At 44.1% G+C, this 27,720-nt stretch overlaps 1 protein-coding gene and 1 long non-coding RNA gene across 4 annotated transcripts in view; one reads left to right on the top strand and one right to left on the bottom strand.

The window, feature by feature from the left end:
- Nucleotides 1-19,818, top strand: part of LOC112321555 (uncharacterized) — a 28,260-nt gene extending 8,442 nt beyond the window's left edge. Inside the window, exons 3-4 of the long non-coding RNA XR_002976536.3 lie at nucleotides 12,772-12,825; nucleotides 19,311-19,818. This is a non-coding gene — a long non-coding RNA (uncharacterized lncRNA). The remainder of the gene's footprint in view (nucleotides 1-12,771; nucleotides 12,826-19,310) is intronic.
- The window catches only part of ARHGEF7 (Rho guanine nucleotide exchange factor 7), a 136,159-nt gene extending 112,957 nt beyond the window's left edge, over nucleotides 1-23,202 (bottom strand). Inside the window, exon 1 of one of the 3 annotated variants that reach the window (XM_045186729.3) lies at nucleotides 22,662-23,202. In XM_045186729.3, the coding sequence (XP_045042664.1) occupies nucleotides 22,662-22,826 (165 nt within the window). In that variant the 5' untranslated portion in view covers nucleotides 22,827-23,202. The remainder of the gene's footprint in view (nucleotides 1-22,661) is intronic. The other 2 variants (XM_045186730.3, XM_053916305.2) reach the window with 2 other exon arrangements.
- Nucleotides 23,203-27,720: the final 4,518 nt, after the last annotated feature.

Consider the following 27,720-nt stretch of genomic DNA (forward strand, 5'->3'; position numbering starts at 1 on the left):
CTTATAAGTTCTTTGGCTTCTACATTTCCTACACTATTTTTACCCTCCCCCTGTCTATTTTCCACCTATCATCTATGCTACTTATTCTCTGTACCTTTCCCCCTCTCTCCCCCTCCCACTCCCTTAATGACAACCCTCATGTTCTAGTTGTTTGCCTAGTTTGCTCTCGTTTTTGTTTTATGTGTGGCCGTTAATAACTGTGAGTTTGCTGTCATTTTTACTGTTCCTATTTTTCATCTTCTTTTTCTTAGGTAACTCCCTTTAACATTTCGTATAATAAGGGCTTGGTGATGATGAACTTCTTTAACTTGACCTTATCTGAGAAGCACTTTATCTTCCCTTCCATTCTAAGTGATAGCTTTGCTGGATACAGTAATCTTGGATGTAGGTCCTTGCATTTAATCTTGGGTAATGTAATTATGATGTGCCTTGGCGTGTTCCTCCTTGGGTCCAGCTTCTTTGGGACTCTCTGAGCTTCTTGGACTTCCCGGAAGACTATTTCCTTTGCCAGATTAGGGAAGTTCTCCTTCATTATTTGTTCAAATAAGTTTTCAATTTTTTGTTCTTCCTCTTCTCCTTCTGGCACCCCTATAATTCGGATGTTGGAACGTTTCATGGCGTCTGGGAGGTTCCTACGCCTCTCCTCATTTTTCCAAGTTCTTGTTTCTTCATTCTTTTCTGGTTGGATATTTGTTTCTTCCTTCTGGTCCACACCATTGATTTGAGTCCCAGTTTCCTTCTCATCACTATTGGTTCCCTGTACATTTTCCTTTGTTTCTCTTAGCATAGGCTTCATTTTTTCATCTGTTTTTCGAATAGATTCAACCAAGTCTGTGAGCATATTGATAACCAGTGCTTTGAACTGTGCATCCGATAGGTTGGCTATCTCTTCGTCGCTTAGTTGTATTTTTTCTGGAGCTTTGAAGTGTTCTGTCATTTGGGCCTTTTTTTTTTTTTTTTTTTTTTTTTGGTCTTGGCGCAACTGTTACTTTAAGGGGCGGAGCCTTAGGTGTTCACCGGGGGCGGGGTAATGCTGGTCGCTGCGCTGTGACGCTGTACGAGGGGGAGGGGCCGAGTGGGAGCAATGGCGCCCACCTCACTCTCCTCCGGATTTCAATCTTTCACTCCGCTACCCACAATCAAACTGGGCCACTCTGGTGCTGGTTCCCGAGTAAGTGGGCCTGTGCACACTCTAGGCCCCTGTGGGTCTCTCCAACGACCTCTCCTGTGAGGCTGGGAGTCTCTCCTGCTGCCGCCCCAACCCCCAGGGGCGCTTTCAATCAGAGGTTTGAGGCTTTATTTCCCTGAGCTGGAGCCCTGGGTTACGCGATCTGCTTCGCTCCCTGCCGTTTGTCCGGTTTATCTGTGGGCGAATGTGGTGCCTCGGGGTGCTACCCGCTGCTCTGCCTGCCCCGTTCTCCGCCACTCTGAGTCCGGCCCTCTGGGTTTATCTGTGCAAATGTGGGGCTGGTCCGGGGAACACCACAGGGTCTGCTAGTGCTCAGACTGCCTGCGCCATTTGTCCCACACTCTGCCAGTCTCAGTCCCGCCACAGCCACGCGAGTCCTCTCCACCCCGGTGCCCGTCTCCGCCCCTCCTACCAGTCTGGATGAATGGTTATTTTCTATTTTCTTGGTGTTGGTCCCCCTTGCTGTTCGATTCTCTGTCAGTTCTGGTTGTGCGAGGAGGCGCAGTGTGTCTACCTACGCCGCCATCTTGGTTCTCCCCAGAGTACAAATTCTTAAGACAACTCAAATCAGGCCTGTGGTCAGAGACTTTTCTTACCTGAAGTTGTCACCTGGTCATGTGGAATAATCATTTTTGTTTTTTCTAATTCTTATGTTTATGACATAACAAAAATAGCCCATAAATTACAGCACAGTGTTTTGTTAGTCTGAGCCACTGCTTGCTTTCTTCTTGAGCTCCATTTATATGTTGTTTCTGATTCTTTGACATCCATTTCCTCTCCTGCTGAACACATTTCAGGATGGTTGTGGTATCCTCCTGTTATCCATCAGTGGAAAAGCCTATGGAGGAGGCTTGTGGTCTGGTGGAAAGGTGCTAAAATACCTAAAGCAGGAACTTGCTGTGTATCCTTATATTATCATTATGACAGGGGTTGAGAACCTTCTAGGAGGGGAGGAACACCAGCAGTCTGCTCTCTGACACTGGTGGAGGCTGGTCCCACAAGTATCACAACCTGACAGTCCTACCTTTGACCAAGTCAACTCAGGTTAAAATGTCAAGTCCTACCCTACAGACACTGAGAGTACTCCAGTGTTCTCTGCTGTCTCAGAGGGTTTATGCCTGCCCGGCCAGCCCCCATCTGTTTTACCCTAGCTTTTCATGCTCACTTCTGAACACCCTCTCCATGTGTTTCCCACACACAACTGAAGGGCTGCAGTAGGAGCTACAGAGCATTGCGCTGCCTTGTGCCTGACCCGCCCGCCTAAAGGATCTTTCATTTTTAAACTGCCTGAGAAGCTGCATTTAAGGCAAGAAGATTGGACACAGACCACCTAGGAAAAGATTCTATTTTAAATCACATGATAGCATGTGGGAGGTTTAAAGGCATGAAAAGAGGGCTGGCTGACTTAGGAGAGTGACTGGGAAGCAAAAGGGAGCCTTCATTTGAGGAAGAAACCTGAATAAGGGGATAAAAAACAGGTGAGAACATTCACAGGCAAGCATGCCTCTATAAATAGCAGCTGAGACCCCCACCTCCCTAGAGGGAAAGGCAAGGGGAAGGAAGCCACCACAGCTCAGAATACTCAGCTGCAAAAGCCTCTTACATGAAATAACTCAGCAGCCCGTTGAGACTTTCATTATAACTGTGAGTAATAAAAAGGTGATAAAAAGATCATTATCTATCAAAACTCTTAAGTATCAGCAGAGTATGGCTGAAATAAATAGGGCTGTAGCTATGAAGAAAATGTCTAGCTATCTGTATTTGGAAAATATGTTTTCAGAAATCACTTAGAAAAACTGACCTTTGTTAAAGGTAAAGTTGCCAATATATACTCAGGAATTTTATTTCTTTCATATTACTCTAGTTGGAATATCTTACTATTATAAAAATATTTATAATTTGCCTGTCATATTTGATTACTCCTGTGCTTAAAACCCTCAAAAGTGCCCCATTTCATTCCACAAAAGCCAAAGTCCTTTAAGAGAATGAAAAGACAAGTCACAGACTGAGAAAAGATATTTGCAAAACACAAATCCAATCAAGGACTTATATCCAAAACATACAAAGAACTCCTAAAACTCAATAATAAGAAAACAGACAACCCAATTTTTAAAAGGGCAAAAGACCTGAAGAGACACCTCGCCAAAGAAGACATACAGAGGGCAACTGAGCACATGAAAAGATGCTCCGTTGCCACTGACATGTCATTAAGGCAAATTAAAACAGAGATACCACTACACACCATTAGATGACACCAGTCCAACACTGTCACCACCGAAGGCTGGTGAGGATTCGGACCAACAGGAACTCTCTCCTTCATCATTGATGGGAATGCAGAATGGTACGGCCACTTTGGAAGACAGTTTAGTTGTTTCCTACAAAACTAAACATCCTCTCACCATATGATCCAGCAATCCCATTCCTTGGGTAAATTTGCTTTACCCAAATGAGTTGAAAGCTTATGTCCATGCAAAAACCTGCACACAAATGTTTATAGCAGCTTTATTCATAATTGCCAAAACCTGGAAATAATCAAGATGTCCTTCCATAGGTTAATGGATAAATAAACTGTGGCACACCCAGACAACAGAAGACCATTCAGCACTAAAAAAGAAATGAGCTATTAAACCACCAGAGACATGGAGGAACCTTAACTGCATTTTACTAAATGAAAGAAGCCAATCTGAAACTGCTACGTGCTACATGATTCCAATTATGAGACATTCCGGAAAAGATAAAACTGTGGAGACAGTGAAAAGATCAGTCGTTGCCAGGGGCTCAGCAGGGAGTGTGGGATGAATAGGCAGAGCACAGGGGACTGTGGGGGTAGTGAAACTATCCTGTATGATACTGTAACGGTGAAGCCATGTCATTATGCATTTGTCCAGACCCACAGAATGCACAACACAATGCACACTACTGACTTCAGTTGATAACATATCCGTATTGGTTCATCTGTTGTAACAAGTCTACCACACTAATGCAAGATACCATAATAGGGTAAAGTTGGGGGGAATCGAGAAAGAGTATCTGGGAGTTCTCTGTATGTTCTGCTCAATTTTGTGGAAACCTAAAACTGCTCTAAACAATTAAGTCTATTAATTTTTTAAAGTCAAAGTCCTTATGATAGCTGGACAGGCCCTGCACAAGCTGCTCCCTTGTTCCCTCTGTGTCCTCATCAGCCAACTACTACTTCTCCCCCAACTCACACTGGCCTCTGCTGTCCCAGGCTTGCCAGGCTGACTCCTACCTGAGCACCTTTGCACAGGCACTCCCTCTGCCTGAAATACTCTTCTCCACAGTCAGGTCACACCTTCCCTCATACTCAGCAAGTCCTTATTCAAACGTCATTTCTGATGTAAACCTGCAACATCGCCCTAACTGTTGACCTTCCCCATCTTCCTTACTCTCCTGTTTCTAACACTTATCACTGCCTAACATACTATGTAATCTACTTAGGTACTATCTATGTTTACAGAGCACCTCCCTGCACTATGAAATATATGCTCCATATGCATAGTATTTGGTCTTTTAGATGACTCCTTTATCTCACACCCAGCATATATGAGCACTTACTATTTGTTCAGTGAATTAATGAAGGACGTTGGGGAGAAAATGCAGACACTTGTAACTGAATAAAAATTTTTTAATAAATAAATAAATAAATAAATATACAGCTGCCAGGAAAAAAAATTAAGGACCTACACCCGCAACAGTAATTAATGACCATAAATTATTTGATTATAGTTAACAAAAGTGAAGTTAAGTGATACTGATTTGGCACCTAGAGCCAAAAGGAATATAATTGGTTTAATATGAGAATTGAATACCTGAGACAGAAACTATCCTGCAAAGAACTTGGAACTATAATCACCACGGGCAAATGAAAGAGAAAAGATGCTCTTGGATTTTACCATAAAACCCTCAATCCCTTTCTATCGTGACTGACAGATGCATCTCGTTACTGCCGGCTCTGCCTGAGGCCGGCTGCCCAGCTGCTGCCCCGCTCTCTCCAGAACTGCCCACATTCCGTGTCCAGGGCTCCATTTTCTCTTTGTGTGTTTCAGGGCATCGGTTAGCCGGGTGCCGTTGAGAGCCAGCACTCTGGTTTCAGCTCTCATCTCTCTATCACTAAGGAAAATCGCTGGCTCTAAGTTGGTTTCCCCTAACCAGCTGGTCTGCTCCCTCAGGCCACTTCAGGCTCCTGTTGGCCAACACTTCATGCAGCTGTCCACAGACCTGCATGTTTAATAAGGTTACCTTATATGAGTTTCCTAAGCTTCACAAAGGGGCTGAAATGAACTGATGAAGACCTCATGTGATTCTGCCATTTCAGAGATGTGAGCCAGACAGAGACACACAGAACGAGGAGGAGAGGGAAGGGAATGAATAAGGGCAATTGCCCAAACTGCAGTTATGTTACTGTTTTTGTTATGGTACATTGTCACCTATTTTTGTCTCATGATAGCCTCAGGGGGAGTATACAGCCCTTTAGCAACTTCCTCATTTTCCCTCAGACTGTTTTCTCTCTGTCTAGATTGAGCAAATTCCATCAATGGATCCCCAATTCACTGGTTCTGTCTTGTCATCTCCATTCTACCTTTTTTTTTTATCCTCACCTGAGGACATGCTTATTGATCTTAGAGAGGGAGAGAGAAAGAGAGGGGGAGAGGGAGACAGAGAGAGGGAGACAAAGAGGGAGAGAAACATCGACAGTTGCCTCTCATACTCTCCCGGATGGGGGACCACACCTGTAACCTAGGCATGTGCCCTGAGACCAGGAATCAAACCCATGACCTTTCAGTTTACAGGACACACTCACCAACTGAGCCACACTGGCCAGAGCTCCACTCTCCTTCTGAGCCCATCCACTGAGTTTTATTTCAGTTATTCTATTTTTCAGTTCTGTAGTTTCCATTTGTTTTTTTTCTTTTAAGTCCTGTTTCTTTGCTGAAATGTCCTACTTTTTCACTTGTTTTAAGAGAATTGGTCATTGTTTTTAATGCTGCCTTAAAAACCCTTGTCAGGTAATTCCAACATTATTCACTGGAAGGAGAAATGGTCGCTAAACGTCACCTGAATGATGACATCTAGAAAAGCAATCCTCTAATAAAGCAATCATTGAGAAAAAGAGATTCCTGAGACCACGCTTGGGGTGGGGGAGGTTGTCAAATATTGTCATTGTTTTCTCCATATTCAGTAACTAAATGAGTTCTTAAGTGGCTACTGAATCAAAAAGCATAACCTGGAATGAAACTCAAGGCGCTTGTCCTCAGTGCTGGTGGAAGGCTGGTGTGAGCTGCCGACTCCTCCAGAACTTCAGAGAACAAGGAGTCCCAGTTTAAGGGCCACAAAACCACCACCACTTAGAAGCAGCCTTAGAATGAATCCTAAAGTTGAGCTAACCTCCATCGCTAAAGAGCAGGGGCTGCCTGGTTATGTTTTGATACATTCCAGACTATTTCCAGAGGCAACTCCCTAACCCCACAACCCAACATGGGTGATTTACTTTTCCCTTAAAAGCCTGTGTTAAAGGAGAACCCTTACCTAGAAGTGTCTCCATATGTCTGGGTAGCTTTTAGTGATTCCTCCTCATCCTATTTAGCCACAGTTCTTTCTTCCAGCCCTCATTTCAATATTTCAAGGATCTGCTCATAAGTGCCTTATTTAAGTAATATAGTCAAGTCTCATACAAACCTCCTGAGCTGATCTCTTCATGGAGACTATGTTTCCCTCCTGTTTTACATAAAATTTTCCTGGACACACAGAAACAGTTGAGTAATCCCATTTTTTCAGATATATTCCACGTGCCCCTTCCAACCCCAGGCCAGATTTCTTCCCAACCTCTCTACCTCCATGTTAATGCTACAAAGGCCCACAGGGCGGCAGCATGGGGTCTGCTCTGTCTCCAACTAAAAGGCAATAGTTAGGAAACTTCTCAAGCATGAGGGGGTATCCCAGGTAGGCAAGCAGCCAGTGCTCACCTGTGGGAAAGCCCCCAGCTGATCACACCTCAGTCTCCTCTCTTAAAGGGCCATGCATGCAATCTGGCTGGTCCAGGTTATGGTACTGGTATGCTGATGAGTTCAGTAGGCTGTCCATGGCTCTCAGATGTGGTCCCCTGGACCAGCAGCATCAGCACGACCTGAGACCTTGTTAGAAATGCAGATTCTCAACCCCCACCCAGACCTACAGAATCAGGAACTCGGGTGAGGCCCAGCAGTGTGTATTTTCACAAGCCACCAGGCGACTGACACACATGTAAATGTAAGACCCACATAACCACCTAAAATCAAAGGCACAAAATGATGGAAAGCCCATCCTTACTTGAAAACAACTTGAAATGTGCATACTACTAATTCTGATGTCAGTAATACGACTAACAATTTTATATATAGTAGACAAAAATTAATGTTGGGCAGCTATGCCACAGTCAGCTCTAAGAGAAGGAAAACCAAGCCAACCCAGGTATTTTCAGTCTGTAAGCTCCCCAGTGAGTATGTGTGTCTCACACTTCCCTTAATATCCCTGCCCCTACACTCAGTAACACTCTCCCCATCCTCCCAAAGAAAAAGAATTAAGAGGAAAAAAAACTGGTGGGCTTACCTCTCCTACACATGGAGACAGAACTGAGCAGTGCATTTTTATTGCTTTGAACTGGAAAAAGAATACCGAAAGCTAAACATTGCTTACATTTATTGTGGTTACTAAGGAACAATATTTCTAATAAATACCACTTGATTTACTCTTACTTCCCTTCACTTATTATATGTAACAAATTGTTAGCATTCTCTAAATGAAAGAGAGAAAGCAAACCCCAGAAGAGACACATGTATATTCATAAAATTATAATACAAATAGTCCTCGACATGAACCTGAACTTTCTAAAAATTATACATTTACATCCTGATAATACCTTATTGTGCATCGGATCTGGACTTTCAAATATCAATTGCAAAATAGAAATACAGCAAAGAGCAGTTTTTTTTCAGCAGTGTTGCCAACTTTACCTCAAAAGCCATTTACTGTACATTTAAGATGGAAGTCTCACAAGTGCTCAAAGTGACAACTGTTGTGCCTCAACACTCATTGTATGTAAACAGACATGTTAAAACATATAGGAAATGAAAGACAAAAACACATTAGATATATTTCCCTGAAACTATTCAAAGGGATACCATACAGTTCTAGATTCTCCCTTATCAAGCAAAAAACAGCTGAAGGTTAACTTCCTCTTAACAAAATTTTCAAGAGAGTTGGTAAGTATCATAATGTCCTGCTCAATCCCCGGCAAAATCACTATAAATTCACATCCCCACACACAACAGGCTCTCCATGAACTCCCAGTTGTCTGACCACTCTCCTCGAATCAACCCACTCACACTCCACACCATTTCCAACATTTTCTACTCCCTTCAAACCTGTGCTCAGAGCTCCCCAATTTTAACAAACCTCCCTCCCCATCCGCCCTCTCTGTCCTGAACCCACCCTCACCCCAACCAGGTGCCCACCCTCGTTACTTCACACAGGTGCCCTTGCTAATAATGTCACTAATGACTGGGGAGACCACTCAGTCGGGCTTGCCCAGACAGTCCAGTGCATTCCTATTGTCCTAGAACAATTAATAATAGTGGCCTCTCCCCCCTCCCCCCCCCAGCACATTGCCCAAGGTTTTTTGGGTTTTTGAAGCACATGGTCTTGGCCATCCTCTTCCATTGGTCACTGCCCTCTCTTCTGACTTAACCACACTTCGACCACTGTCCTTAGCTTCTTCAGGCTTGTCAGCGCTGCCTGGCCATCAATTTCTGAGTTCTTCAAAGCCTTCTCGCATTTTCACTCTGTAATTTCCCCATAAGAAATCTCACCACTCCTACACTTCAGTTCACATCTCTGTAGTGTGACTCCCAAATTTATATTTCAGGTAGGTGTCCTCTCTGAGCTCTGATTCAACATACTCTGCATGGAATCCATTCATGATCTTGCACCAAACCAAGGCCCCTGCCAGGCCCATATCTGCCTGTACAGGTGCCCTTGCAGCCTAATTATAGCCTACTCACATAAGAGCTCAGCTCAAGTACCACTTCCAGAGGACAGCCTTCCCTAAAACATCACCCGTCCCCCTCTGCCAAGCAGGTTCCTCTGCTACACACTTTTAGAAATCTGTTCCTTTCCTTCACAGCACATATCTCAATTTGTAAAACATGTTATTCTCCCCCACTAAGTGAGTGTGCAAGTTTATTTTTGGTAATTATTGCATGTCCAGTGTCTAGCACAATTCTTACAACATAGTACATATCCAGCAAAAACTTGATGAGAAAATAAACAAATAAGTAAATGAGCTCTCTGACAATAAATCTAAGTATACTATTTACCTTTATGCATCAAAATTCTATACATGGCTTCTGGATTCACAATTAGGTTCAAAAGTAGGGTACTGGCAGTAAAGTGAATTAAAGCACCATTACACACAACAAAAACTTAATGATAGCCAGTGTGAATACTGTCAGATAACACATATTAAGATACAAATCACATGCAATAAAGTACTCCTATTTAAAGTACCCAATTTGATAAGTTTTGACATACGTACACTTTCGAAACCATCACCAGGATTATAATAAACACACCCATTATCTCCAAAGGTCTCCTTATGCCCCGATGTGTCCCTAAGCGAGCACTGATCTACTTTCTGTCACTACAGATTACACAGCATTTTCTAGACTTTATGTAAGTGGAATCATACAGTATGTACTTTTTTGTCTAGCTTCTTTTACTGTACATAGTTTTCCTCCATTCCCTTTTATTGCTGAGTAGTATTCCATGGATATATCATACATCATTTATCCATATGCCAGTTCAAAAACATGTGGCTTGTGTCCAGTTCATGGCTATTAGAAACAAAGGTGCTGTGAACATTTGTGCACAAGACTTGGTATGGGCATGTTGTTTCCATTTTCTTGGGTAAACAGATAGATATAGAATGGCTAAATAATTAGGTAAATGTATGCTTAATGTTTAAGAAACTGAAAAACTGGTTTCTAAATCAATTCTATATTGTATACCCATCAGCAGTGCCTCCAAATCCTCTCCAATGCATGGTATGATCAGTCTTTTACATTTTAGCCATTCTAATAGGTGTGTAGTGGTATCTCATTGTGATTTCTGTTTATGTTTCCCTACTGACCAATAATGTTGAACATTCATTCATGTGCATGTACGAGGTCTGTCCAAAAAAGTCCAAACATTATTAATATACAGAACGGTCTGCATGACATCGATGTAACCTGGCAGCCAAAAAGAATGGACTGGAATGTGCATGCATGAACAATGATGACTTCACTGTACTAGTCAGCAGAAGCAGTAGATGCCATTGAGTGAGCATGTGTACTGTGTGGCGATCGCATTCAAAATGACTGCTTGAGTAGAGCAATGAATCTGCGTCAATTTTTTTTTTTGCCTTAAGCTTGAACATTCCTCTGAGAAACTATTCAGATGATATAGAAGGCTGCAGCTATGAGCACTGGTGACTGGCAGCTTCATCAAGACAATGCCCCCTCTCATGTATCATGTCCCGTGAAGAGTTTTGTGGCAAAACATCAAATCACCCAGGTGACTCAGCGCCCCCTACAGCTGAGATTTAGCACCCTGCAACTTCTGGCTTTTCCCAAAACTAAAATCACCTTTGAAAGGGAAGAGATTTCAGACCATTGATGAGATTCTGGAAAATACAACAGGGCAACTGATGGTGAGTGGGAGAACTGTGTGAGGACCCAAGGTACCTTCTTTGAAGGGGACTGTGCATCACTGTCCTATGTACAAAGTTTCTTATATCTTCTTCAATAAATGTCTCTGTTTTTCATATTACGTGGCTGGATATGTTCTGAAGAGACCTCGTACATCTTCTTTGGTGAAGTGTCTGCTCAAACCATTTGTCCATTTTTTAAACTGGGTTGTTTGTTTCCTTACTATTGAGACTTGAGAACTCCTTATATATTCCTTAATTGTTTGGTAGATTTCACCAGTGAGGCCATTTGATCTGGAATTTTCTTTATGAGAAGCTTTTTAACTACAAGTTTAAATTCTGTATAGATATAGTAGGGCTATTAAGGTAACCCATTTCTTCTTGAATGAACTTTGATAGTCTGTGTCTTCCATGTACAACTTCATTGAAATTGCAGAGAGGACCCAAGACGGTGGCACAGTAGGTGGAAGTTTCACTAATCTCCTCCCAGGACCAAACTGAAATTACAACTAAATTACAGAAACATAATCCTGAATAACCAACTGAACATTAGCTGGAGAGAAGCCACACAACCAACGACTTACAGAAGAAACCACATCACCACAACCAGACTGGTAGGAGATGTGGAGGTGCGAGAGGTCTAGCTGGGCTCCTATGAGCAGCAGCTGAAGCTCCAGAGGGATATTTCAGCAGCTGGGGGGCGGGGTTTCCCCAGAGAAGTGTGGGGTCTAAACCCCAACCTGGGTTCCCCACCTAGAGTACTAGAACCAGGAAAGGAGCCCAAATAACATCCACTGTGAAAAGCAGCAGGGTTTCTGTCCACCAAGGAGAGACAGCTGGAGACACTGAAAGCATCTTCAAAGGCCAATGCACAAAATTTTGTTCACAGCCACTTACCCTGGGCTCCGGCAGAGGGATCGAAGATTGGACTAGAGTCTCATGAGGAGAGTCTGGGGTTGGTGGCTCTGGGGAGAGAACTGAAGGAACAACAACCAGGATCCCTGTGCTGAGTCATACCCTATACTGCAGAAGTCATCTCTTAGGCAGAGCACTTCCCTCCAAGTGGCATCAGCCTGAGGAGAAGCAATAGCTCCGCCTGTAGGAACTACTTTCACTTCAAGGTGTGGAGCTTAAACCCTGCTGCTGAGAAGTACAGATAGAAGACTTTCACTCTTTAAGCCTAACAGAAAGCCTGCAGTAGGAGGCGGATCTCTGGAAATTCTGAGACTTTAGCTGACCCTCCCCCACACCCGGTGCTGGTAAAAAGCCAGCCTTGGCGTACAGCTTGGTTCTTTCCGCACACACCAGACCCAGCAGCAGGAGCCATAGGTTGTGGATTGTTGATAGCTCCAAACAGGTTGCCCAGGGCCGTCACAAGCAGTGTCTGACACAGGCCTGCACCAGAGTCTTTGCAGATCTACCTAATACATAGAAACAAACATAAAGAGACAGCCAACATGGGAAGACAAAGAAACAGGCCCCAAAGCAAAGAACAAGACAATTTTACAGAAGAACTAAATGAAATGGAGGCAAGCAATTTGTCAGATGTGCAGTTTAATGAAAAACAGCATAAAAATAACAGAAACCATCTAAATTGTAGAATTTATTGATCTTAAAATAGTCATAATACCCAATTATTATCTGTTTAATATGTGCATTGTGCCTTCTCTGTTTTTCCTGATCACTCTAAGAGGTTTGTCAATTTCATTGATTTTCTCAAAGAACCAGTTTTTGGTTTTGTTAATTTTCTCTAGTAATTTTCTGTTTCCTATTCTGTTGTTTATTATTATTCTCTTTTGTCTATTACTTACTTTGGATTTATTTGCCTTTATTTTTCTAGCATCTTAAGGTGGGAACTCCATTACAAACAACAGAAGACTTAATTATGTGCAGGGTAAGTACCCTCTCACACCCAGTATATTATTTTAACAATTCATAAATAGTATGCTTAAGACTCACACACACATACACACACACACACACACACCATGATTAGTGTTATTTATTTGAAGAGCCAACTGTGGATTGCTGACATGGCAGTTACTCGGATTCAATCTAAGTAAATGCGCTTTGTCTGAGGTACAATAAATGAACTCTTATTCTCCATTTGTCTTCAGTTGGTCAAGTCTGCAAGATACTCCATTCCAGTCTCTTGTCACTTGCAAGTAAGGCTTCCATGGTACTTTCTAGAAGTTTAATCTCTTCCAGTCTTTCAAGAATTTGATTACATTCTATTCATAGAGCTTGTTTCCAAAAGAAACAAAAATGCACTATTAAATAGGAGATCTATGTCCAGAAAATTTCGTGTTTCCATAAGAAGAAATCTGTTACCAACACCAATGTTTTCTGTGATTTATTGCACAAAAACACAGGTCTTGAACAAGGCAATTTCTTCAGCACCACAGAAAGAACACAATGCAGTTACTCAAGTAATAAAGACCTAGAATAAGATTCCGTATGTTCTGATGGTCTCTTCCTTCTCCTGGAGAGCCAACAACAGAGGTGAACAGTAGCAGCATGATTCCTCTGAAACTCCTAATTTTCCATCAAAAGCACTATAACATTCTTCCTTAAAGTGAGTGACAAAAGTCATAATTTTTTGGCATGTGTGAGAAAGCAACAGGCTTTTTGAGAAAATCTGCATTCCTGACAAAAGACTTCTGAATAAATTTGCTAACTGCAGTTGGGTACTTAAAAGTCTCTTATGAACTTACACTAATTTTAAGGACAGGAAATAGATGCAAAAGCATCTTCTTGGCATAAGATCTTAGTAGTGAGACACTCAGAATTGAGGAAGAAAGGCCAACGCAGGCCAGGATATTTATAAATAATCCCAAACTTCACCAGGTTAACGAAGGCGTTACTAACAAAAACCATACTGCTAGAACAAGACGTCTCTGCAAGCAACTATGCAAATTCAAAGCAAACTGGAAACTGTGAATTCACATTCTAGTAGACTAAAACAATATAAACTGGATGAGGCTTAAGTTGCTTCTATGTACCCTTTTGGGGGTTCTGAATTACATGCAGCTTGTTTGAAAAGAATGATTACGAACCCCATTTTAAAAAGCTGCTCCAAGTATAACAACAAAGTTATACGTAATTTTCCACTTCCTCTCCATCCTTGTACCCATTATCTATTGCCACAGTAACACTGAATAACAAGCAGCCACAAAACCTCAGTGGCAGGTTGAAATAAGCATCTGTTTATGTTCATGGGGCTACAGATCATCTGGACAGTCCTGGTCTCTACTGGGCTTGCTCATGCAGCACTGGTCAACTCTAGCTCAGGTGGCAGGTCAGCTGATCTTTGCCGGGCTCTGCCCAGTGTTTAGGATTGGTGGGCTACAGGTGGGTACAAGAGGCCTCAGCAGGGACAACTGAGCTCTCTGCCATGTGGTCTCACATCTCTCAATATCTAAGCCCCAGGCTTGTACTCAGGTGGAGGCAGAGTCTGAGAGAGCTGAAAAAGACACAAGGCCTCTTGAGCCCTGTGCTTGGTCAAGCACCTGTCACTTCTGCCACATTCCACTGGCCAGCTGAGATTCAAGAAGTGAGAAAACAGGCTCCACTTCTGAATGACAGAGGGTGCAATGTCGCTCTACAAAGGGCATGGCAGCAGAAAGGGGTGGCTAATTCAGGCCACTTCCGTAACCTACCACGACCTTCCTTTAATTTGCTTTGTGCCCTAGAAGGCTGACCTCTATTGAGGCTCAGCTCTCTATATCACTGCCCCAAAGCTTTCCCCCAGCACAGTCCTGGAGACACCATTTATTTAGACTACAGTGTGAATGGCTGTCCCTAGACTGTGCACAACTTACACGACCACAGGCAACTCCCCTCAGTTTATCCAGCTGTAAAATTATGAGTTTGGGCTACATGACCTTTTGAGAATTCACAAACACAGTATACTTAAGACCCAAAGGCCCTGGCTGGGTAGCTCAGTTGGTTAGAGAGTCGGCCCAATATACCAATGTTGCAAGTTTGATCCCTGGTCAGGACCCATACAAGAATCAACCAATGAATGCATAAATAAGTGGAACAACAAATCGATGTTTCTGTCTCTCCCTTCCTCACTCTCTCAAAACAAAACAAAAAAAACCCCAAAAACAAACAACCCTCTGGTTACTCTTATGACCTACTTGAAAGTTGGTGCAGAAAACATGCATGTGTGTACAGGTGTGTATGTAATACATTAGTAGCATGGACATAATGCGAACCCAATAAATACATGTGTTTCTGTGCGTATGAATGTGTACACTAGTACACAGTGTGAATAGTAGGAACCCAATAAATATTAGGTTGGCCAAAAAGTCCATTTAGTTTTTTCCATAAAATAAAAGACACATTTTTCATTTTCCCAATAACTTTACAGATTTGTATATTTAGAGTATGTCGGCCGTCTCCCATATTGGCTTCTAGTGGGTAGAGGCCAGGGGAGCTGCTAAACATCTTCCAATACCTAAAATAGCCCCATAGCAAAGAATTATTTTGCCAAAATGTCAATAGTACCAAGAAACTTCATAAACCATTTTTGATATGTTTTATAGTCAAGCAGCTTCTCCACAAACTGCAAAAATCTTCTTTTTGCATTTTAGTTGCACTTTTCTTGAAATAATAAAGCATAATATGCCAAAAATGGTGCATATTTTCTTCCATCTTCAATATTAAAATGGCTGCACAAGAATTCACCAATTTTGATAAGTTTTTTAAAAAATGCACACTGCTATAACTGTCACAAAACAATCTAACAAAATCATTTCAAATGAAGTTAAGGACAACTAAGCACTACTAGAGCCATCCTACAGAAGAAACTAAGCAAACTTTTTGACCAACCAATACACTAATTAGATTTAAATAATTTCAATAAATGTGTTGGAAATGCATCTTCACACATCCCATCTAAAAATACCCTTAGCCTTTCTCCCTGGCCTTTTGACACAGAACTATTCTACAAAAACAGGGCTGAGAACTACCAGTCTGGTTCATAAAACTAAAAATTCAGAGCTAAAGTTAGAAATACAAAAACATTAGGAAATAAATTCTCCTGCCCTAACTTGGTAGAAGCGATGGAGGGAAAAGTCTCAAGTCTCACGGGACACAGGCCCCAGGGACAGCCCCTGCCCTCCCTCTGCACACACAGGCGGCTGTCAGGCCCTCACTGCCCATCTGTCACTCCTGGCCCTTCTCAAGCAGGAAACTCTATACAGTGAAACCTGAGCCCCACAGCCTGGCCCTCCGCCCCTTGGAGCCAGCAGCTGTGTATACTCAGCAGCTGCGCAGGGACCTGGTGCTAAACCAAAAGGCTCTGGAAGCCAAATTCAGGGGTCCCACCAACCCAGACAATGGAGGTCTGTCAGGGTGGGAAGGGAGGGGTTGCCAGCCCCCTTAAGTTGCAAGAATCTATCCTGCTGTTGGAATAAAGAAGTATTCCTGAGTTTTGGTGGAATTGAGGTTCAAATCCTGGCTTAGAGTTTTCCTGGACTTGGCAGGGAAAGTTTTCAACATCGACCATAAAATAATAACTATCGCGTACCGAGGACCTACTTCACCCAGCACTGCACAAAACCCCTCACATCTACTCGTGGTAATTCCTTCCAGGCATATGTCATTAACCTAGTTTTTAGGAAGAAGAAACTGAGACTCAAAGAGGTTAGGCAGGTTGCCCAAGGTCACACAGCAAATAGATGACTGACTCTAGAGCACATACTGGGACCACCCCATCTCACAGCGACTCCAAGAGAGACCAGCAGGGGTTGGGGACCACTGAACCTCCCAGCCCCTGACACTGCCCATAGCAGAGTTGAGTCCCACAGGGAAGGTGTGCCTTTGCTGCCTTTCAGTGACAGTAACAGGGGCAAGGGAACTCCAGCTCCCACATAACTCAATCCAAAAGGCTAGAAATGCCCCACCAAACAAGAACAGCTCTTTCCACAACCCCTCTTGTGGCCCCCAGTTGTTATTGGCCCTCCAATTGTTATTTTTTATATTGAGCAGTTACATCTAAAAAGAAATTCATTAAATATATACATATACAGTACCTTCATTTTAAAAGTTTATTATATGCATGCATATGAATTTATATTATATTGTTTTAAATCTTAGTGTAGATGGACATCCAATAAACTCAGAGTCAGATGGCCCAGGAGCCACAGTGGGTGTTATCAGATGCCTGAGCGAGAGCTTAACTAGAGTCCTTAGGGGTGTCCTCCCATGGGATAAATGAGAAGGTTCAAAGTGAGTTTTCCTGGGGCCATTCCCCAAGGACAGCACTCCCTAGAGCTACGAGTCCTCTTCCAGTTGTCTCTGAGGTCCTGTCCAACCAGGAAGGAGCTTTGCTCTTGCCAAGAACCACCTACCTGAGCCTTCTGAGTGACCCCACTATGCCCCTGCCCCCTTGGGAGCCCTGCTGATCAGCAGCCTATGCTGCATGATCTAGCCCTGGACTCTGTTCTGTCCGCTATGGTCCCTTACATTGTCTGTCTGGCTTTCTGACCTGCCTTATAATTCCTGAAGGCATAACTACCGGTCTTCCCCTGGTTTAGCACAGGTTGGGCAGCCAGCAGGTGCTCAAATAACAGCAATATTGTCACCACCTGAAAGATATGGGGCTCTGGCAGCAGGGTTGGAAAGTTCTGACACAGATTGGAAGGTTCTGCTTCCATGTGCCAGCTGGGTACCTCAGTGTTCTCATCTGTAAAATGGGTGCAACATGAGATGACATTGGATCAGCAGTTTAGCACAGTGCCTGCAGCTCTGGGCACACAGTTTTTTCTTTAAAGAAATCTATATAAAGGCACAGTGGGCAGTGCTTAAAGAAATGAGATGAGAAAGCCATTACAGGTGTTATTTCTATTAATAGAATGAGGTCCTGGGATGGCACAAACACTGAATTCCTCCAGAGAGTTCACAGAGGCAGCTGCCCCTGATGAAGGCCATCTTATGATCCTTTTCCCTGGTGTCCTCCAACCCAAGTCTGATGTGCATGTGTGAGTACGCAAACACATATGAGAGTGTGTGTGCATGTGTGATGCCAAGAGCAACACTACAGCATGTCTAGTGTGGCTCTCAGGAAATCACTTCAGGTGTTTCCAGTCTCAACTCAATTTCGTCTGTTTGCTTTACGTTAAATGAGCCAGCAAATGTAGTTACAGCTGCCCTCTTCTTTGGGTCTAAAACCCAAAACAGGAATCACCCTGGTGCAGGGTTGAGACACTACTTTAAAGTCACGTGCTTCAAAAGCAGATGTTTATTATTGCAAAGTTAACTATTCTGAAATTGTAAGTAGTTTCATTAGAAGCAATTTGATATAACCAACAATTCAATTTGCAAGATTTAAAGAAGTCTCTGTAGAAACACAACAGGAGATACATGTTTTATAACTAGAACTTTCTCTATGAGTGCTTCACAAGCCAATCAACAGCTACGGGGCACAGCTTTCCAAATCAAAGTGAGACTCTTACCATCGTACCACAGTGCCATCACTGACCACAGCCTTAGGGCAGCGGTCCCCCAAATTTGGGGGCACCAGGGATCAGTTTCATGGAAGATGGGGTGTGGGGGGACAGGGAGCTTCAAGCTTGATTGCTCATCTCCTGCTGTGCAGGGGGTGGGGCGGAGACAGGAGGCAAACTCAGGCCGCTGACCTGCTGCAGACAACTGCCTTAGGGCAAAGGGACCCAGGAAAAGGTACATTTCTCACAGTGGGCACTTAGAGCTGCTGTCCAGCAGCTACTGAGACTTCATTTCTCTTCCCACCCTCACCCCTAAACAACCCTAGAATCCTTGGACTGATCAGAAAGCGACACATGTATTAATGAAGAAACAGAATTGTCTTTTTCCTACTCTGTATCAGAATTTACCTATTTTTTGTGCTGTGGAAGATCACCTAGGGCCGCCAGATCACAGTCTGAAAAAACACAAACCGTATTCTCATCCATGTGTCAAAAAAAGTCATCAGAGGCTGGACAGCACAAACACAGTCTCCTTGAATTTCTTAAATCTTCTGTCCTTTGTATCTACGCCTGACTTCATGACTTTTGATTCCCTTCTGCCTCATGTGGTTCTTGTTCTTATAGTTATGTTTTCTCCTGTAATAACCACCCCCCAAATCCCTTAGCTTAAGGTCTTTTTATCTCCCACAGTGCCTGGTACCTGCAGGTAGGCAAGTACTTAATAAATGGACTTGGTTCAAATTTATTATGCAACCTGCTTTAGGATGAATTGTGTCCCCAAAAACGTATGTTGGAGTCCGCACCCCCAATACTTCAGAACATGATCTTATTTGAAAACAAGGTCATTGCAGATGTAATTAGTTTAGGTGAGGTCATGCTGGGGGTAGGATGGTCCTATTCTGATGACCGGTGTCCTTATCAAAAGGGGAGATGTGGACACAGAGAAGAGACCACAGGGGAACACCATGGGAAGACTGTAGTTCTGCTGCCACAGCCCAGAAACCACCAGAGGCCTTGGTGAGGCCTGGACAGATCCTGCCCTAGCACCTGCAGAGGGAGTGCGGCCCTGCCCACAGTTGATCTGGGACATCTGCCTCCAGGACCGTGAGCGAATAGATTGTTGTTTCAGCCGCTCTGTCTGCGGTACTTTGTTATAACAGCTCCAGGGCACTAATACACAGCCCAACAGTTTAAACCAGTTGAAATGCATGCACACCTGCACCCCCAGGCCACCTAGCAAGACCGTAAAAGGTAGCATCTAACTTTCAATTATATTCCACAAATACTAATTGATGAGGAAGTCTCCTGTGCCGCACTTTATAGATTCATGTATGTTATGAGCATAGAGAGAACCAGGTTCCTTGAGGTTTTCGCGATGAATCAAGCAACTTCATCTGCTGATTTACAGATAAAATTAAAGCAGCATTTCATAATTTTTCAGTTTTAATGGGTTTTATTAATCTTATAGTAATGTTCCATCCTCTAAAACTTCAAGTGTCAACTCATGACCTCAATGCTAATAGGACTCACTGGATTCCGTGTTTCTGGATTCTGTGGCCTTCATGTGTTTCTCGCCACAGGAGGAATGAGGGAAGCAAACAGTGTGGGTAGGTCAGCAAAGCATCCTGACCATTCCTGGAGAAAATCAGTCTCAGGTGCTCATACACAAAGATCTGCGAGACCTTTCGATCCCCACTTTTCACTCCGCTGCAGTAAGGAACACCTTGTCAGCAATCATGCCACACGCCTCTTTTCTGAACTGCTCTCGTAAAGTGTATAATCCCCTCTTCCCTGTCTAACCTTCCATTTTAAAGAAAAGTAGAACGGCATCAAGGAGAACCTGAACAAAAAAACTTGAACGCAAGCAGAGCAATATGAACCAAATGACTGTCGTCCAGGTTCTCCACCCTTTTACTGGCTCTAAAATAGAACAAATGAGCAAGACGCAAGAAACATATTAGGACATGTTTTCTTAATACGAGGCACATGGGAAATCTGAACCATCCCAAAGCTTTTCTCCATTATGCACTATCCCCAATTTAATGGTTCAAAGTTTTAAATGATAAATTTGCAAATGCTGAGCTGCAGGCTGCTTACACCCCATTAATTAGTTGTGTGTTCATGTGGCACACAGGCGTAAAGTGAAGACCCTTTCAATTCCATATGAATATTCAGTTCAGCTTCCAAGTGTTCCTTTTTAAGGAAAAAAGTCCTCAAACTAACATTCCCACATTCCAGAGAAAGCTGTTCAGCATGCGTGCTTTGTGGCATATATTATTTCGTATGCATGCAAACACTAGAAAGCTCAAATAAATGACTTCTCAGAAAATGGAAAAGGCTCATGAAACTTCTGAAACCTGAGGTCTTCAGAGGCAGAGAATAGCTAACATTTTACTCCAAAAACCTACCTTTGAACCACAGAAAATCAGAGGCTCTGTCTATAATTGGCTACTTTGATGTTCAACTTTGCGATAGAGCCAGTCTTAAACAAACCAACTGGGGCCTAACAGAAATGAAAGGATAGCTTCCATGTAAGAAACTGCCAAATGACTATCGTTTTAGAATATGTTGGGTTGTTTCAATTTGGCTTCAACAAGCTAAACATTTTATTCATTCCTCTCTTTGTTGTGTTAAAGATGAAAAGCATGCTACAGCGTTGTAAGAAAATAATTATTGAAGTCTGCCAATCAATATTAATGTAGTTAATATGCCAAAGAACATGTATTGATAGTGATATGTTTTTATCTAGACAACATAAGAAGTTTCTTAGAGATTCGCTCTCAGGAATGGAATGGTATTTCATATAAGCCTATTTTGGTTAATTTAGCATGCATGCATTTCCAATTCTTTTCAACATCTGTCTTTTATTACCTGAGGTTCTGATACCCAGATGACAACAAAGTATTCTGAGTGTCTTGAAAGTTAGATCCTGCTCCTTATTCCTGTTTTAAATCATAATTTTACTGTGACATCAGGTTCATTTACAAGCAACATTTTTTATTTCCTGGACAGGCAGACCGACATTCACTCTAAAATGCAGATTATGTTTTCATAGATTCGTTCCAAGTAAGAAAAATGCCTAAAATTAGCATGCATGCAAAATTCAAATTAAATAAAATATTTACTGATCTTTAAATGTAGCACTAGGACCTGCACAAACTTATGAAATTAAACATTTTACTTTTTAAAGTCACCTAATATTTTTAGTAGCAAATTGTTATTGTGCGTTGGGGCCAATACACCCGTTTAAAATATTAAATAGATTTTCCTAATCATATAGTGTACTTTAATTTCTTCATTTAACACCTTTTAAGTAATTGATGATCTTAAGATTATATACTGCCCCCCAAAAATGAGGTAAGATTGTAGTGTTTTTGAAATATAGGGAACGCATCGGTTTTAAAAGCGCGTGTCTCCCCTCACCCCTGCTTTGTCAGCTGCGGGAGAGGAAAGCAAACTTTAATCACTCACAGAGATACAGGTCAAGGTTCACACTCCAGCCCCGGGGAAACCACCAGTCACGAAGACGGGAAGCAGGGTCTGTAGGGCTAGGGATTCTGTTCAAAATCAGGTAATAACCTGAAAATGAAATCTAGAATTTTAAGCCAACCTTGAGGAATGCCAAGGCTTTTCCAACACCGTGTTTGCCATCCTCTGGGCTTGAAGACAGGAGGAATTCTTCCGTGGAGAGAGTAATATACCATTTCACAAACCAGCCCTCAGCTATTGATGAATGCATCTTTAAAACATGCCCAGCAATTGGTCAATTAAATGGGGGACGAAACTCTCACACAATACCACCAACAACCGTTCAAACAAAGCCTCGAAGGAAGCAGTGCGCTTTAGTGGAGCACAATTTTTCTGGTCGGGTCACAGAGAGGGGTGACTCCACCTTAGGGCGGAGAAGAGCGCTCCCCTTTCCTCTGGGCCTCCTCGGGGTCATTCCCCTTGAACGCAGCCCGGCTCCCTCCCCATCCCACACCTCACACAATGGCGCCCCGAGCTCCCGCCACTGGATCCTCGCGCCGCCAGCGCGCCCCCCGCACGGTTGGCGTTCCCGGTCCGCGCACAAAGGAGGCGCGTGGGCTCCTCCTCGCCCGCGCTCTCCCAGCCCCGCGCGTGACCACCAGGTACCGGTGCGAGCTATCCCGTGCCCGCGCGTCTCAGCGCATCCTGGGTCACCGTGGACAAGGAGGGGCGCGGGGCCTCCCACCGCCCCCAGCTCCCACTGCCGGGGCCTGTTAACCAAGGGGGCGCAGGCCGGGGAGACACTCACTTTCTCAATGGTCCCGGGTAGCAGGCGCTCCAACAGCCTGCAGAGGACCACTCCATCCTTCAAAGATGCCTGCAGGAAGCCCTCCGGGTCCGAGATGGTTTTCTTGGGCGACTCTAGCACCCCCAAGGTAATGAGCCACGTAACGGTCTGCTCGGCAGAATTCATAGCGGCGGCGCGCCCGGCCTCCCAGCTTGTCTCCCTGCCGTTCACCTCGGAGCGGCCGAGGCCGGGCCGGTTGCGCTCACAGCCCCCTCCTCCTGCTCGCCCATGGAGAGGCCGACGACGGCGATTGGCTCGGGCGGCGCCGCGGTCCGGCCGGCTTGCGCTCCCTCGCGTGCGTCCTGGCCGACTGTCAAGTGCCTTTTCATTACAAGCACATGAACCTGCGGCGGCCGCCCGGCGCCGCCCCCGCCGCCGCCTCCTGGCTCCCAGCCGCTGCTGTCGATGACATCACTGTGAGAAGAAGAAAAGACGCCACGCGGGAGCAGCCCCTTGCCCGCCCCCGGGCCGCACACGCACCCCACGCTCGGCCCGCAGCTGTGCTCCCTCCACCCCTGGCTGGGGAGTGCGTGCGCGTCTGCACCTGCGCACCGAACAGTGGGCCCCAGCCCCAAGGGCCCGGTGACCTCCAGGAGGCCACAGCCAACCCGCCAGGGACGGCTCACCGGGACTCCCAATCCGCGTGCTGCGCGCACCCTTAACCGTTTGCACCCTGCGAGGCCCATGCGCAGCACCCTCCAAAACTGAGTGCCTAGCCAGGCTCCTCTCACTGCCCTGACCCTTCCTCTGCCCTCTCCCCTCCTTGAAGGACTGGGAACCCTTTATTGATATTCTTAATTCATGAATGTTTAAATTATTAAATGCTTCCCAGAATGCTCTTTTTATTTTTGCCAGTTTTATTCCAAGAGACTGGGGGGTGGGGTTTTGAAAACAAGAGGTTTGCTTCTTGTCACTACCTTGCAAGCCAATAATTACAGGATACAAACGATAATTAAATGTTAACCAGATGGGTCTAATTTGGGGAGGGATTTTCGGGATGCTGCTGCGATCCTTGGGGGGGGGGGGGGCGTAGACACCCCCCACCCCCCACCAGCTGCGCAGCTGGCGGCACGCATGCCCCCTACTGGGAGGCCCACTCTGGTGCTCTTGTGGCTTCACCTGGGATGTGACTGGCTGACTAGCCAGGACCAGAAAGAAACCTTGGAGCGACTCCACTTTAAATTGATGGCAATATTTCAGATATCGTGGGAGGAAGATTAAGAAAACAGCAGACCCTAAACTGTATCTGTGCAGATGATCTAGAAAGAAGGACTGTGACAACAGCTCAGTCAAAATAGACCACTTGGCTAGGCTCTTGGACGAGATGCTGTGAACTGGCAAGGGCCAGACCTAAAGAACTCAGATGATCTAAATGACGCTCAATGAACAAGCTTCTTCAAACAACCAGCGACGCCAACGTGTATATGCTAACCAAGGAAGAGAGCCTCTTCCTAAAAGAAGCACGGTGCGAAGGTGTACATATATGTCCATTTCCTCCATCCGGTCTCTGTGTGCTTTCCCTGTTTGCTTGCTATGACTGTCCATGGCAATTTAGGACGGCATTACAACTCCCCTACAGAAAACTTGCTATGTGCCAGGCACATACGAGTATATTAATAGGAGTGGTGACAAAAACTTAGAAACCATATATTTTTTTAAAGCAGAGGTTTAACTCTCCTCTTGCTCTGCCTTCTACCAGAGTACTTCTATTGTAATCATGAGTTGTATTTATTTCCAGCTTTAAGTGAAGTGGTTAACTGTTCTTTCCAAATGTACAGTAGTTCAAAGAGCAGTATGAATTCTGGAGTATGAGGGCTGAAATTTCGGTGGCAACAGCTGAGCAACTGCCTGAGGACCCTGTGTCTCTGCCCAGTGCTTTCTCCCTGCATTATGTCACCATCATTACTACAGCCGAATGAAATTTCTCTGGTCCCCATTTTACTGGTCACATCCAATAAGTGGTAGAAATGGACTCAAACCTGGGCTCTGACTCCAGGACTGACGCGTTTCACCCGTTTTCTAGACCACTTCCCTATATACTCTCCAGGAAGCAAAGCAATTAACAGCTCCATCAAGTTTTGTAGCCAAAGACTCTTTATCAATGGAAGGGTATTGACCTAAGAATAATTGCCCTCTGAGGCTCCTGTTTACTCTCATTACTGCTGAATTGGAGACATAATTTAGAATATAGTCATTACAATTTCAAATTTCATTAAATTAGGTGTTTATAATCTGGTAAAGAAGAGTAAGATTCAACTTGACTCAATCAAAAGGTCTACAAAAAGACAGCTTTAGGCAGTGAGTGGCCTTCAGTGACCAATGAACCTGGCAGCCAGTTATTGTCAGAAGGGAGACCCACAGGACATTTAAATACTTTATAGCTACTAGTGGTATTTTTACTTTGGATAGACATTAATTTTTTTTAAGTTTATTTAGAAGGGATTCTAGAAAGTAACATTGTTCAATGCTAGTTTTGGAGGTGTTCAGTGAAGCTGTTTTAGTACCTGAAGTGAGCATTTGGTTAAACTTAACATTTTTCCAAGTTCTTATACATAGGATTTGTACTATGAAGAACTTCTTGTTACATTAGGTTGGAGCCAATTAACATTGTTGTCAACGTCAGCACAATCCTGCGTTCTTCAGTTTCCTCATCTCTCCAGAGGATTTCAGCCTCACGTCCAGCTCGGCGGCCTGTTAATGTCTGATCCCAGGCATTGTTAGGGCAGAAAAACAGTTTATAAACATAGATGGCTGAAAAATTACTCAGGACCAGAAGGCACTTACGAATACAGTATATTATGAAACACAATGTCATTGAGACACTTACCCTAGTTTGAGTTCCCCCAGAAGCAAATCCTGAGCCAACAACTTGGATACAACTAGTTTATTTGGGAAGTGACCCCAGGAAGGACAAATAAAGGAAGAAAGTGAAATGGGAGGGAGAAAAGTGGACCAAAGGTGTGTGAATGAGCAACTGGGGCTCAGTTCCTCTGGGGAGCCTTGAGAAGCAGTAGAACAGGTCTCAGAATCTTTCCAGAGGATGAGCAGGCCTAGATTTATCCCTAACCTGACATCTCCTGTGACTGAGGGTCTCCCCTTGGGGTCAATGATCTCTAATTCAGCAGAGCCTAAAGCTGCAGAGCGGGAGGCACAAATCCTCCAAGTGCCCCACTGGGAATGATAGTAAGAGGAGCCAATGCTACGTCTACCCATTGGTGCCTGGGTGCTGCTTTTTAGCTACTAGGGGCACAGTGCCATGTAAAAGCCATTGGTTTAATTTATATGCCACATCTTAAAGGGTAGGTCCCTAACCCTGCATAAAGTCATCCTAAAGCTGGCTTCCTGCAAGTACCTATCCAGTGAGATAAATTGCTTTTCCCTCCAGGACTGCAGGGCTCTGATGTAATCACCTTGCACCAAGGAGCCAGTGTTGCCATATCATCAGGTAAGAAGCTACCTCCCCTGTGGATAGCTAGGTTGCTGTTTGTAGAGGGAACTCACAGCGTGAGTCTCTTGCACTCCTCCATCCCTGCCACCATGACTGGGCTGTCCCTGTCCCATTGTGCAGGGCACTGGGCTGGTACACAAATCCTGGGCTGGCTGCACTTGGCTACAGACACCCCTATGTGCCTGGTTGCTGGGTGCCCCTTCTTCAGTGATGCTCTCGGGAGATTGAAGCAGGACTCAAGACCCACAGGCCTGCATCTATACACACAGGTTCCTCCACTGCCCCCACATGCACACCTCCCTGCAGCCACTCATTCCATCTTGCCCCTTTCAGGCACCCAGACAAGGAGCCCAGCACAGATACTGTCCAAGCATCTGTGCACAAAGGAGATGACCAGCAAAACGCTTAAAGCTTCGCCAGTCAGAGTGCTTCTCCTCACATTGTCCTTTAGCGCCACCCTGGAGTCGAGCTGTAGCAAGGCAGACATCCATGTTTGGTTCACACCAAATTATCAACCAAACCCAGTCCTAAACCAGGCCAGCTCCCTATCAGCTGGTCATAGTAAGCTTTCCAAAATGTCACAGGAGAAGTCTAGCCAACAGAGGCAGGTGACTTGGAGGTCTGGACCATTCGTGTCAATAGCTTACTGCACTCTCAGAACATAGCCATACCCAGTCCCAAGTGTACACAGTCCCTGATAGGATGGATGGCTGCCGTGCCAGCTCCACCCATTCACCTGGTATTCCTCCCTAGCTGCTGACTTTCACCTCTTCACCACTTTGTTTTAAGTTGATTGTGTAAAGGGCATAAGCTGTGGTTTATTTTTTAGGCCTATTTGACAATGTCTTTTTTTTAATAGGAAAATAAGTCCATTCAGATTTAGTGTGTTGCCTGATACACTTAATTTTTTCCTATTACTTTATTTTTTTAATTTTTTCCTATTACTTTAAATAAATTATTATTTGTTTTACATTGTTGTAAACCTGTTTTTAAAAAACAATAGGCAAAAATTGAAGATTAAACTATTTCAATAATTTTGGGGGGTGTATAAATGCTAATGATGCTATAGTAGACAAGGCTTGTTGGAAAACAAAATGTTTTACAAGGCTGTTTTCACCTCCCTGTGAATTTACCTCGGGGATACCAGTGAGTGTTGTTCTCAGTGCCCTTGACTGGATACTGTATCAAATAATGGAGACAGGACAACTGGGCAAGAGAACTCTGTTGATCTCTTGTAAAGTCTGAAATAAACATTGGCCTTAAAAGTGGTTGTGCTTTGATCTTTCTTTTTGTTAAGGTTGTATTTATTTGTTTATTTTTAGAGAGGGGAAAGGGAGAGGGAAACATTGCTCATTTGTCTTCTGCACGCCCCCAATCAAACTGGTGAACTTTTTGGTTCTCAGGCCGGTGGCTCAATCCACTGAGCCACACTAGCCAGGGCTCATCCTGTATATTCTTGACTCCTAATTTTACTTAAAAATTTCCTGTGCTCTTTGGGCCTAAACCACCTTGCCCCTGGCTCCAACTGCATGTTTCACTCTCCAGAGGCCTGTGTCAGCTAGGGTCCCACCA

This window comes from Desmodus rotundus, chromosome 13, assembly GCF_022682495.2.
Source record: "Desmodus rotundus isolate HL8 chromosome 13, HLdesRot8A.1, whole genome shotgun sequence".
NCBI lineage: Eukaryota > Metazoa > Chordata > Mammalia > Chiroptera > Phyllostomidae > Desmodus > Desmodus rotundus.